The 12,387-nt window shown below is 43.4% G+C and overlaps 1 protein-coding gene and 2 non-coding genes across 6 annotated transcripts; 1 reads left to right on the top strand and 2 right to left on the bottom strand.

Moving 5' to 3' along the window:
- Positions 1–270: 270 nt before the first annotated feature.
- Positions 271–342, bottom strand: trnag-ucc (transfer RNA glycine (anticodon UCC)). Its single transcript has one exon. It is a non-coding gene; the product is annotated as a tRNA-Gly (tRNA).
- Positions 343–988: 646 nt separating this feature from the next.
- ilkap (integrin-linked kinase-associated serine/threonine phosphatase) lies at positions 989–11,923 on the top strand. Of its 4 annotated transcripts, none has more exons than XM_058413373.1 (10): positions 989–1,265; positions 2,869–2,955; positions 3,068–3,183; positions 3,343–3,449; positions 3,921–4,014; positions 4,199–4,286; positions 4,913–5,043; positions 5,161–5,280; positions 5,383–5,464; positions 11,604–11,923. In XM_058413373.1, the coding sequence occupies exons 1-10, from the start codon at positions 1,038–1,040 to the stop codon at positions 11,742–11,744; spliced, it is 1,194 nt and encodes a 397-aa protein (XP_058269356.1). In that variant the 5' UTR covers positions 989–1,037; the 3' UTR covers positions 11,745–11,923. The 4 variants fall into 4 exon arrangements, with proteins under 4 accessions (XP_058269356.1, XP_058269359.1, XP_058269358.1 ...); XM_058413376.1 differs by having other exon boundaries at positions 1,244–1,265; positions 2,869–2,967; positions 3,066–3,183; positions 11,604–11,921; XM_058413375.1 differs by lacking the exon at positions 989–1,265 and adding an exon at positions 1,847–2,122 and having other exon boundaries at positions 11,604–11,921.
- Positions 1,470–1,541, bottom strand: trnag-ucc (transfer RNA glycine (anticodon UCC)). Its single transcript has one exon. It is a non-coding gene; the product is annotated as a tRNA-Gly (tRNA).
- Positions 11,924–12,387: the final 464 nt, after the last annotated feature.

The raw sequence follows: 12,387 nt of genomic DNA, 5'->3' as shown, positions 1-12,387 counted from the left end.
ATATCACAACGCTTGATTCTTTCTAGGAGGTGTTTTAGTAATCCTGCTTTGTGTCACAAAACACATCATGCAGCCAAGTGTTTTATTCTTTACTAAGCAGATTTAACTAGAGGTGTGGCTGCAGGTCCAGAACATCCTTGTCCTTTTTGAACTGTACATCAAAAAAGCCACAGATCAACAGCCATAAAACCCAAGAGAATATGGTTCTAATTAAAAGAGTTCATGTGCAAAAGGAATTTTTTTTTAAAAAAAAGTCGAAAAACAGCTCATTGCGTTGGCCGGGAATCGAACCCGGGTCAACTGCTTGGAAGGCAGCTATGCTCACCACTATACCACCAACGCACGGGACACGAAACACACAGAAGGGCAGACAGGCGTTCCGAAAATCCTGACGTTTCATAAAGTCCATGTAAAATGTAAACATTCTTGGACAGCGGTTTCAGCACTGGGAGTAGTGACTAAACTATACACCTATCAAATGGAAAATGGATTTGAGCGAGTTTAACGAAGGGCCAAATTGTGATGGCTAGACGTCTGGATCAGTACACCTCCAAAACTGCAGCTCTTGTGGGGTGTTCCCGGTCTGCAGTGGTCAGTATCTATCAAAAGTGGTCCAAGGAAGGAACAGTGGTGAACCGGTGACAGGGTCATGGGCGGTCAAGACTCATTGATGCACGTGGGGAGTGAAGGCTGGCCCGTGTGATCCGATCCAACAGACGAGCTACTGTTGCTCAAACTGCTGAAGAAGTTAATGCTGGTTCTGATAAAAAGGTGTCAGAATACACAGACTATCACAGTTTGTTGCGTATGGGGCTGCATAGCCGTAGACCAGTCAGGGTACCCATGCTGACCCGACAATGGGCATGTGAGCATCAGAATCGGAGCACTGCGCAAGAGGTGGCCTGGCCTGATGAATCACGTTTTTGTTTTTTGTTTATACATCACGTGAATGGCCAGGTGCGTGTGCGTCACTTACCTTGGCAACATATGGCACGAGGGTGCACTATGGGAAGAAGGCAGCAGAATAATGCAGAAGAATGGTTCAGGAATGGTTTGATGACCACAACACCGAGTTTGAGGTGTTAACTTGGCCTCCAAATTCCCCAGATCTCAATCCAATCCAGCATCTGTGTGATGTGCTGAACAAACAAGTCCGATCCATGGAGACTCGCAACTTACAGGACTTAACGGATCTGCTGCTACCATCTTGGTGCCAGATACCACAGCACACCTTCAGGGATCTAGTGGAGTCCATGCCTCGACAGGTCAGGGCTGTTTTGGCAGCAAAAGGGGGACCAAGACAATATTAGGCAGGTGATCATAATGTTATGGCTGATCGATGTAGTTGTGTTTACACTGCTACATTCTCTGAAAATGTAAGAAAAAAGATGACTAATATAAAATGACAGTAGAATACAAATTATATTTAAAATTATATATTATTATAAAATCAAATAATAAAAATGGACTGCGTTGGCCGGGAATCGAACCCGGGTCAACTGCTTGGAAGGCAGCTATGCTCACCACTATACCACCAACGCAAGACGAAAGCACTATTCACTATCGCTGTACTGAAACATTATGTTACTGTTTAAAACCTTCTTTGTATTCAAGCAGTCTTCATTTATTGCATGCAACCTTTATTTATTCATTTATTTTGCAATATCGCAATGTTAGCAGCACAAATAGCTACTTTGAGCAGATAACTCAGTTCTCCGTCGCGTTCAGACACTAACACTCAGGCTGAATACCAAATGACTCCCTTCCTCACTACATAACCGCACTACACTGTGTTTAAAGTAACGACGTCTCCACTCCCTCTGTAGTGGATGTATTTCTCATAAATATGGATTTGGGATTGAGCCCGAACTACCGCTGGGCGTGTGGACGAAATCTTAGGCTTGTGAAAAGTTATTTGCAGAAATCGCAAAATAAACATTTTTTTTGCAGTTATCTGTGAATAAAGTAAGGAATTCTCATTAAAAGGTTAGATTAGCTAAACGGTTGGATCTAACCCAGTCGTCTAGCGTTAGATATAACCAGTTAGGTCCCTGATTGCTTTGAAATATCGAGATGGATTTGTTTGCAGATCTTCCTGCTCCTACGAACAATACAAACTCGGGTAAGAAGAAATGTGTAAAAGAAAAGAAAGAATTTGTATTTGTTGTATGTTGTATGTTTTATTTTTTTTTCTTTCGGAATTGCAAGATCACGTGTTCACGTGAACCTTGTGATGCTCGTGCTAGCTAGACACAGCTAGCAAGCGTGCTAACGACTCTAGCTAATGTTTGTTGGATGGCTCTTTTTGTGAATAGACACCTAATTAAATATGTGTTCAATAATATGTGATATATATTGTGCGTGTGAGAGAGAGACGTTTGTTGTGGGTAAAATCAGCATCAAACCACCAAACACAGTGCACTGGGAAGAATTAGCATAGTTTAGCTTAGCTGAAGAAAACAAAGAGTAAAGGAGCTGTGGCTTTTCTCAGTCTCCAGCTTGGAGCTTTATTTTGTAATGTATAATCCTACATGAACTTCCCAAAAATTCTTTATTCACAAGTTTCAGTGGATAGTCTCACATGGATATTTTAATCTTGTACCTAAGAAAGAACTGCTGCAGCATCCATAAAGACTACCCTGTGCTCATCCCAAGTCTGCTCATACACACCCTTTAAACACGCTTAGTCCTAAACCATTCCCTTCTGAACTCTTTCCACTCTACATAGTCTAGATCTAACACCGCCTGGTTAAGTTTACACTCACACTTCTCCGTATTTGCACAACATGTTGGCACACCTGACCGTTTGTGTGTGCAGGCAGCCATGGAGTGGAAATTTGCTTTATCTAAAAATGTGTGTGTGTTCAGGTAAAGATGAAGACAGCGTGCAGGACCGAGGAGAGAAGAGACACAGGGATACGGACTCGGACGATGAGCAGAATAAGACGGAAAAGAAAGTTTGTAAAGGTTTTCAGCATTTACACACTCGCACACCATTAGACAGGGTGTGTCGGAGTGTGTGTGGCTGTGTTCATTGTGTGTGTGTGTGTGTGTGTGTGTTGCAGGACTGGCTAAGCTGAAGGGTTTCGTGGCAGCACGGCGTGGTGAGCGTGAGGACATGCAGGACGCACACGTCATTTTACCAAACCTCCATACACATACAAACACACTGCCTACACATGTGTGAGTGCACACACACACACACACAGACACACACACAGACAAAAGCATAACATAGTGAATCGTATCTGTTAGATAGGTGTTTGGGACACAATTTGAGTCTCTTCTTTCACTTGAACACTTTATACCTTTATACCTAAGTGTCTGTGTGTGTGTGTTTAGGTCCAGGCTGGCATATTTTGCTGTGTTTGATGGTCATGGTGGAGCTCGAGCGTCTCAGTTTGCTGCTGAACATCTGCATCACACACTGCTTAACAAATTCCCTAAAGGTATAAAAACACACACACACACACTCACTGGTTGGTGGCATAGATACCCACTCGCTTCTTTCCTGCCTACACACACTTCCTTTTTTTTTAATGGGCAAACATTTACATTTCTGGACCAAAAACCCAGCAGCATGTAAAACCTCACATGTTCTGCAGACTTTTAAACCAAACCAACCTTTCTCAATCAGAAAGCACCAGATGTCCAGTGATGTTCACAGGTGAGATAAGTCACAGTATCTCACCACTACATCCTAATAACTGGCCACTTATCCTAACTGGTCATGTGAAGTGATTGATCTACATACCTGCCATCTTCTCTCCTTTATCACCATCTGACCATCACACTCACCTTTAGTCACCATGACAGTGCTCATTATGACCTGGTCACCATCCTGTTCTCACCGTCACTCTGTGATGGCAGACCTGAATAGATTTGATGTTGAAATTCTGTTTGCTCTGTGTTACGGTCAGGAGAGGTCGAAAATCTGGAGAAACTGGTGAGAAAATGTCTCCTTGACACGTTTCGCCACACAGATGAAGAATTCCTGAAAAAAGCTTCTAGCCAGTAAGTGTTTGTGTGTGAGTGAGCTTTGATCCACATGAAAGCTTTAACCTCTCCATGGTACTCCTAGATTTATATTTATGATATAACTTTAGGTTGAAGCTTTATGATATTAAAGTTTATATGTAGGTTCAGGTTGCAGGACACAGGCACTTTATTTACAGATCTGTGTGTGTGTGTGTTGTAGGAAGCCGGTATGGAAGGACGGCTCCACAGCTACTTGTATGTTGGTTGTAGATGATGATCTGTATGTGGCCAATCTGGGAGACAGCAGAGTGAGCACTTTATGAGGATATTTCCAGAGTTCAGATCGTTTCAAATATATGACTGACTTTTCAAAGTGTTCTGTTTGTGTATGAGGGTGTGTGTTTGTAGGTTTTTAGCCTTGTGTGAGATTTATGTAATGGTTATATATAGCAATGTTGTTATTCATTGAAATGCAGCATTTATTCAGTGGTATTCAGAAGTATACGCTTTAGCTGTAGCATTTCTAATTTTTTGACCTGTTATGATGTGAATATGGGAGAGACGTACAGTACCTGAGAACTACACTTGGCTGCTTTTTTAACTAAATTTGTAGTCTGATAAATTTGCCTGAAGGAAAGCGGCAATGCACTGAAGGGGATAGGATGTACACTTGCTGTATCTGTCCTGGTAGCTGTTACACTTACACTTGGGTGTATCTAGGAGATCTCTGACCTCTGAGTTCATAAAGCCTCAGTCTTCTCAGCCAACAGAAATCTAGCAGAAATCTACCAGCTTGGATTTTCTTTTTAGCATTTTTCCTGGCAAGAAATTCTCAGGTTAAAGTTAATGGGTTCAGTGAAAATGTGAAAAACACAACCCACATCGATACTGAAGATGACGGCTGCCTCACCAAGATTGCAAATGTGTGGTTCAGGCAGTGCTCTGTCGTGTGGAGCCCACTGAGGATGGAGAGGAGAGGTGTGTGTGTGTGGCTCTAAGCAAAGAACACAATCCAACCATCTATGAAGAACGCATGAGGATACAGAGAGCAGGAGGAACTGTCAGGTGGGATTAACATTTAACTGTGTAACTGTGGGTAAGGATCCGGTTCAAGCCGGATGATGTACTGAAAGTGTGTGTGTGTGTGTGTGTGTGTGTGTGTGTGTGTGTGTGTGTGTGCAGAGATGGCCGTGTGTTAGGTGTGTTAGAAGTTTCTCGCTCCATTGGTGATGGTCAGTATAAACGCTGTGGAGTGATTTCAACACCTGACCTGAGACGCTGCACACTCAGCCCTAAAGACAAGTGAGACACACACACACACACTCTCTGCAGTGACTCATTCCTCATTATGTTTGTGCTGTGTGTGAGTTGTGTGTTTATCTGTGTTGTCCTGTGTGTCTTCAGGTTTGTGATTCTGGCCTGTGATGGACTTTTCAAAGTTTTCTCAGCAGATGAGGCTGTTCAGTTCATCAACAAAATTCTACAGGTGGGTATATGTGTGTGTGTTTGTGTGTGTGTGTACACATGATATAAGTGTTGTAATTTTGGTCTGGTGATGATGATGGAGGCTTCACATTGATTTACAGTGAGGACAGAGGGTCTTATCCATTAAGTTTTTGGTACCGTTTATTACGATATATGTTTTAGGATTGATATCAGTAATTAGATATTGCCGACATTGGGGCTGATTAGTGGTGGTGGTGTAGGTTTGGGGCTGATTGGTGGTGGTGGTGTGGGTTTGGGGCTGATTGGTGGTGGTAGTGTAGGTTTGAGGCTGATTGATGGTAGTGGTGGTGGTGTAGGTTTGGGGATGATTGATGGTGGTGGTGATGGTGTAGGTTTGGGGCTGATTGATGGTGGTGGTGGTGTAGGTTTGGGGCTGATTGATGGTGGTGGTGGTGATGGTGTAGGTTTGGGACTGATGATGATGATGATGATGGTGTAGGTTTGGGGCTGATTGATGATGGTGAAGGTTTGGGACTGGTTAATGATGGTGATCATGTAGGTTTGGGACTGGTTAATGATGATGATGGTGTAGGTTTGGGACTGGTTAATGATGGTGAAGGTGTAGGTTTGGGACTGGTTAATGATGGTGAAGGTGTAGGTTTGGGACTGGTTAATGATGGTGATAGTGTAGGTTTGGGACTGGTTAATGATGGTGAAGGTGTAGGTTTGGGACTGGTTAATGATGGTGATGGTGTAGGTTTGGGACTGGTTAATGATGGTGATGGTGTAGGTTTGGGACTGGTTAATGATGGTGAAGGTGTAGGTTTGGGACTGGTTAATGATGGTGAAGGTGTAGGTTTGGGACTGGTTAATGATGGTGAAGGTGTAGGTTTGGGACTGGTTAATGATGGTGATGGTGTAGGTTTGGGACTGGTTAATGATGGTGATGATGATGGTGTAGGTTTGGGACTGGTTAATGATGGTGAAGGTGTAGGTTTGGGACTGGTTAATGATGGTGATGGTGTAGGTTTGGGACTGGTTAATGATGGTGATGGTGTAGGTTTGGGACTGGTTAATGATGGTGAAGGTGTAGGTTTGGGACTGGTTAATGATGGTGAAGGTGTAGGTTTGGGACTGGTTAATGATGGTGATCATGTAGGTTTGGGACTGGTTAATGATGATGATGATGATGGTGTAGGTTTGGGACTGGTTAATGATGGTGAAGGTGTAGGTTTGGGACTGGTTAATGATGATGATGGTGTAGGTTTGGGACTGGTTAATGATGATGATGATGATGGTGTAGGTTTGGGACTGGTTAATGATGATGATGATGATGGTGTAGGTTTGGGACTGGTTAATGATGGTGATGGTGTAGGTTTGGGACTGGTTAATGATGGTGAAGGTGTAGGTTTGGGACTGGTTAATGATGGTGATCATGTAGGTTTGGGACTGGTTAATGATGATGATGATGATGGTGTAGGTTTGGGACTGGTTAATGATGGTGAAGGTGTAGGTTTGGGACTGGTTAATGATGATGATGGTGTAGGTTTGGGACTGGTTAATAATGGTGATGGTGTAGGTTTGGGACTGGTTAATGATGGTGAAGGTGTAGGTTTGGGACTGGTTAATGATGGTGAAGGTGTAGGTTTGGGACTGGTTAATGATGGTGAAGGTGTAGGTTTGGGACTGGTTAATGATGGTGAAGGTGTAGGTTTGGGACTGGTTAATGATGGTGATGGTGTAGGTTTGGGACTGGTTAATGATGGTGATGGTGTAGGTTTGGGACTGGTTAATGATGGTGATGGTGTAGGTTTGGGACTGGTTAATGATGGTGATGGTGTAGGTTTGGGACTGGTTAATGATGGTGAAGGTGTAGGTTTGGGACTGGTTAATGATGGTGAAGGTGTAGGTTTGGGACTGGTTAATGATGGTGATGGTGTAGGTTTGGGACTGGTTAATGATGGTGATGGTGTAGGTTTGGGACTGGTTAATGATGGTGATGGTGTAGGTTTGGGACTGGTTAATGATGGTGAAGGTGTAGGTTTGGGACTGGTTAATGATGGTGATGGTGTAGGTTTGGGACTGGTTAATGATGGTGATGGTGTAGGTTTGGGACTGGTTAATGATGGTGATGGTGTAGGTTTGGGACTGGTTAATGATGGTGATGGTGTAGGTTTGGGACTGGTTAATGATGGTGATGGTGTAGGTTTGGGACTGGTTAATGATGGTGATGGTGTAGGTTTGGGACTGGTTAATGATGGTGATGGTGTAGGTTTGGGACTGGTTAATGATGGTGATGGTGTAGGTTTGGGACTGGTTAATGATGATGATGGTGTAGGTTTGGGACTGGTTAATGATGGTGTAGGTTTGGGACTGGTTAATGATGGTGAAGGTGTAGGTTTGGGACTGGTTAATGATGGTGATGGTGTAGGTTTGGGACTGGTTAATGATGGTGAAGGTGTAGGTTTGGGACTGGTTAATGATGGTGAAGGTGTAGGTTTGGGACTGGTTAATGATGGTGATGGTGTAGGTTTGGGACTGGTTAATGATGGTGATGGTGTAGGTTTGGGACTGGTTAATGATGGTGAAGGTGTAGGTTTGGGACTGGTTAATGATGGTGAAGGTGTAGGTTTGGGACTGGTTAATGATGGTGATGATGATGGTGTAGGTTTGGGACTGGTTAATGATGGTGATGGTGTAGGTTTGGGACTGGTTAATGATGGTGATGGTGTAGGTTTGGGACTGGTTAATGATGGTGAAGGTGTAGGTTTGGGACTGGTTAATGATGGTGAAGGTGTAGGTTTGGGACTGGTTAATGATGGTGATGATGATGGTGTAGGTTTGGGACTGGTTAATGATGGTGATGATGATGGTGTAGGTTTGGGACTGGTTAATGATGGTGATGGTGTAGGTTTGGGACTGGTTAATGATGGTGATGGTGTAGGTTTGGGACTGGTTAATGATGGTGAAGGTGTAGGTTTGGGACTGGTTAATGATGGTGATGGTGTAGGTTTGGGACTGGTTAATGATGGTGAAGGTGTAGGTTTGGGACTGGTTAATGATGGTGATGGTGTAGGTTTGGGACTGGTTAATGATGGTGATGGTGTAGGTTTGGGACTGGTTAATGATGGTGATGGTGTAGGTTTGGGACTGGTTAATGATGGTGATGGTGTAGGTTTGGGACTGGTTAATGATGGTGAAGGTGTAGGTTTGGGACTGGTTAATGATGGTGATGGTGTAGGTTTGGGACTGGTTAATGATGGTGATGGTGTAGGTTTGGGACTGGTTAATGATGGTGATGATGATGGTGTAGGTTTGGGACTGGTTAATGATGGTGATGGTGTAGGTTTGGGACTGGTTAATGATGGTGAAGGTGTAGGTTTGGGACTGGTTAATGATGGTGAAGGTGTAGGTTTGGGACTGGTTAATGATGGTGATGATGATGGTGTAGGTTTGGGACTGGTTAATGATGGTGATAGTGTAGGTTTGGGACTGGTTAATGATGGTGAAGGTGTAGGTTTGGGACTGGTTAATGATGGTGAAGGTGTAGGTTTGGGACTGGTTAATGATGGTGATGGTGTAGGTTTGGGACTGGTTGGTGATGGTGTAGGTTTGGGACTGGTTAATGATGGTGATAGTGTAGGTTTGGGACTGGTTAATGATGGTGAAGGTGTAGGTTTGGGACTGGTTAATGATGGTGATGGTGTAGGTTTGGGACTGGTTAATGATGGTGATGGTGTAGGTTTGGGACTGGTTAATGATGGTGATGGTGTAGGTTTGGGACTGGTTAATGATGGTGAAGGTGTAGGTTTGGGACTGGTTAATGATGGTGAAGGTGTAGGTTTGGGACTGGTTAATGATGGTGAAGGTGTAGGTTTGGGACTGGTTAATGATGGTGATGATGATGGTGTAGGTTTGGGACTGGTTAATGATGGTGATGGTGTAGGTTTGGGACTGGTTAATGATGGTGATGGTGTAGGTTTGGGACTGGTTAATGATGGTGAAGGTGTAGGTTTGGGACTGGTTAATGATGGTGAAGGTGTAGGTTTGGGACTGGTTAATGATGGTGATGATGATGGTGTAGGTTTGGGACTGGTTAATGATGGTGATAGTGTAGGTTTGGGACTGGTTAATGATGGTGATAGTGTAGGTTTGGGACTGGTTAATGATGGTGATGGTGTAGGTTTGGGACTGGTTAATGATGGTGATGGTGTAGGTTTGGGACTGGTTAATGATGGTGATGGTGTAGGTTTGGGACTGGTTAATGATGGTGAAGGTGTAGGTTTGGGACTGGTTAATGATGGTGATGATGATGGTGTAGGTTTGGGACTGGTTAATGATGGTGATGGTGTAGGTTTGGGACTGGTTAATGATGGTGATGGTGTAGGTTTGGGACTGGTTAATGATGATGATGATGATGGTGTAGGTTTGGGACTGGTTAATGATGGTGATGGTGTAGGTTTGGGACTGGTTAATGATGGTGATGGTGTAGGTTTGGGACTGGTTAATGATGATGATGATGATGGTGTAGGTTTGGGACTGGTTAATGATGGTGATGGTGTAGGTTTGGGACTGGTTAATGATGGTGATGGTGTAGGTTTGGGACTGGTTAATGATGGTGATGGTGTAGGTTTGGGACTGGTTAATGATGGTGAAGGTGTAGGTTTGGGACTGGTTAATGATGGTGATGGTGTAGGTTTGGGACTGGTTAATGATGGTGATGGTGTAGGTTTGGGACTGGTTAATGATGATGATGATGATGGTGTAGGTTTGGGACTGGTTAATGATGGTGATGGTGTAGGTTTGGGACTGGTTAATGATGATGATGATGATGATGGAGGTTTGGGACTGGTTAATGATGGTGATGGTGTAGGTTTGGGACTGGTTAATGATGGTGATGGTGTAGGTTTGGGACTGGTTAATGATGGTGATGGTGTAGGTTTGGGACTGGTTAATGATGGTGATGGTGTAGGTTTGGGACTGGTTAATGATGATGATGATGATGATGGAGGTTTGGGACTGGTTAATGATGGTGATGGTGTAGGTTTGGGACTGGTTAATGATGGTGATGGTGTAGGTTTGGGACTGGTTAATGATGGTGATGGTGTAGGTTTGGGACTGGTTAATGATGGTGATGGTGTAGGTTTGGGACTGGTTAATGATGGTGATGGTGTAGGTTTGGGACTGGTTAATGATGGTGATGGTGTAGGTTTGGGACTGGTTAATGATGATGATGATGATGATGGAGGTTTGGGACTGGTTAATGATGGTGATGGTGTAGGTTTGGGACTGGTTAATGATGGTGTAGGTTTGGGACTGGTTAATGATGGTGATGGTGTAGGTTTGGGACTGGTTAATGATGGTGATGGTGTAGGTTTGGGACTGGTTAATGATGGTGATGGTGTAGGTTTGGGACTGGTTAATGATGGTGATGGTGTAGGTTTGGGACTGGTTAATGATGATGATGATGATGATGGAGGTTTGGGACTGGTTAATGATGGTGATGGTGTAGGTTTGGGACTGGTTAATGATGGTGATGGTGTAGGTTTGGGACTGGTTAATGATGGTGATGGTGTAGGTTTGGGACTGGTTAATGATGGTGATGGTGTAGGTTTGGGACTGGTTAATGATGAAGGTGTAGGTTTTGGGGACTGGTTAATGATGATGATGATGATGGTGTAGGTTTGGGACTGGTTAATGATGGTGATGGTGTAGGTTTGGGACTGGTTAATGATGGTGATGGTGTAGGTTTGGGACTGGTTAATGATGGTGATGGTGTAGGTTTGGGACTGGTTAGTGATGGTGTAGGTTTGGGACTGGTTAATGATGGTGATGGTGTAGGTTTGGGACTGGTTAATGATGGTGATGGTGTAGGTTTGGGACTGGTTAATGATGGTGATGGTGTAGGTTTGGGACTGGTTAGTGATGGTGTAGGTTTGGGACTGGTTATTGATGATGATGATGATGATGATGATGATGAAGGTGTAGGTTTTGGGGACTGGTTAATGATGATGATGATGATGATGGTGCAGGAGACTTGGTCATTTAGGCCAGACTTTGTGCTAGGTTTGGCATTTGGGTCAGCACTATTTACACTGAAGCTTCAACTAAAACCAGACTATCTGAAGTGATGTCTGACTGTATGCCCGTTATTTCCCTTCTCTGCTTCTGTTATACAGGACGAGTCGGTGGAGATGAAGGAGGGGCAGACTGTGGAAGAAGCGCATTACGAAGCTGCATGTCAGAAACTGGCTACTGAGGCTGTGAGGCGAGGCTGTGCAGACAACGTCACGGTCATCCTGATCTCCATTGACTTCTGACACATTTCTCTCTCACACTCACACACACCAGCTGAGTGTTTAGACTTCTTGTTGCATTTTATTCATTTCAGAGCGAACATTTCTAAAAGACTTTCACACAGTGAAATCACTCAGTGTGGGGATTTTCCATCAAATAAAAATCTTGCCAATGTCGGACATGCTGTGTTTGTTTTTATTACATTATTAGATGGAAAGGACCATCCATGTCAACATTTTCTTCTTTTTCATAAAACCGAAATGAAAAAAAGTCAAATATTAAATAACACCAAACTAAACTTTAGCTTGCTTCTCAATAAAATCAATAAATAATAATAATTAGAAAGCAAAAAAAAAAAAAAACCTGCTACCTGGCTTTGCTCCGCCCACAATCGCCTGGTTTTTGGCTCCATCTTTTCAAGGATATTAGCAAGATAAAAGTCTGGTTCCACAAAATTTAATCTTTTATTTAAATGTAATGTAGTGTTTAATTTATTCATTAATATGACTTTGAGTGTCAGTTGATTGTCTATCCTATTTTTCTCTATTAAAGGTTCGAGTAAGATTTTTCTGTCATTTTTAAAACAATTGGTCTCAACAGTTTCGTCGTGTCCGACATCCCGCCCACTTTCATGAAGCCACGCCCCCGGCATCATGCTGTGCTTCT

The sequence above is a fragment of the Hemibagrus wyckioides genome, linkage group LG17 (assembly GCF_019097595.1).
Source record: "Hemibagrus wyckioides isolate EC202008001 linkage group LG17, SWU_Hwy_1.0, whole genome shotgun sequence".
NCBI classification, from domain to species: domain Eukaryota; kingdom Metazoa; phylum Chordata; class Actinopteri; order Siluriformes; family Bagridae; genus Hemibagrus; species Hemibagrus wyckioides.
This window is presented reverse-complemented; position numbering and strand designations above follow the sequence as displayed.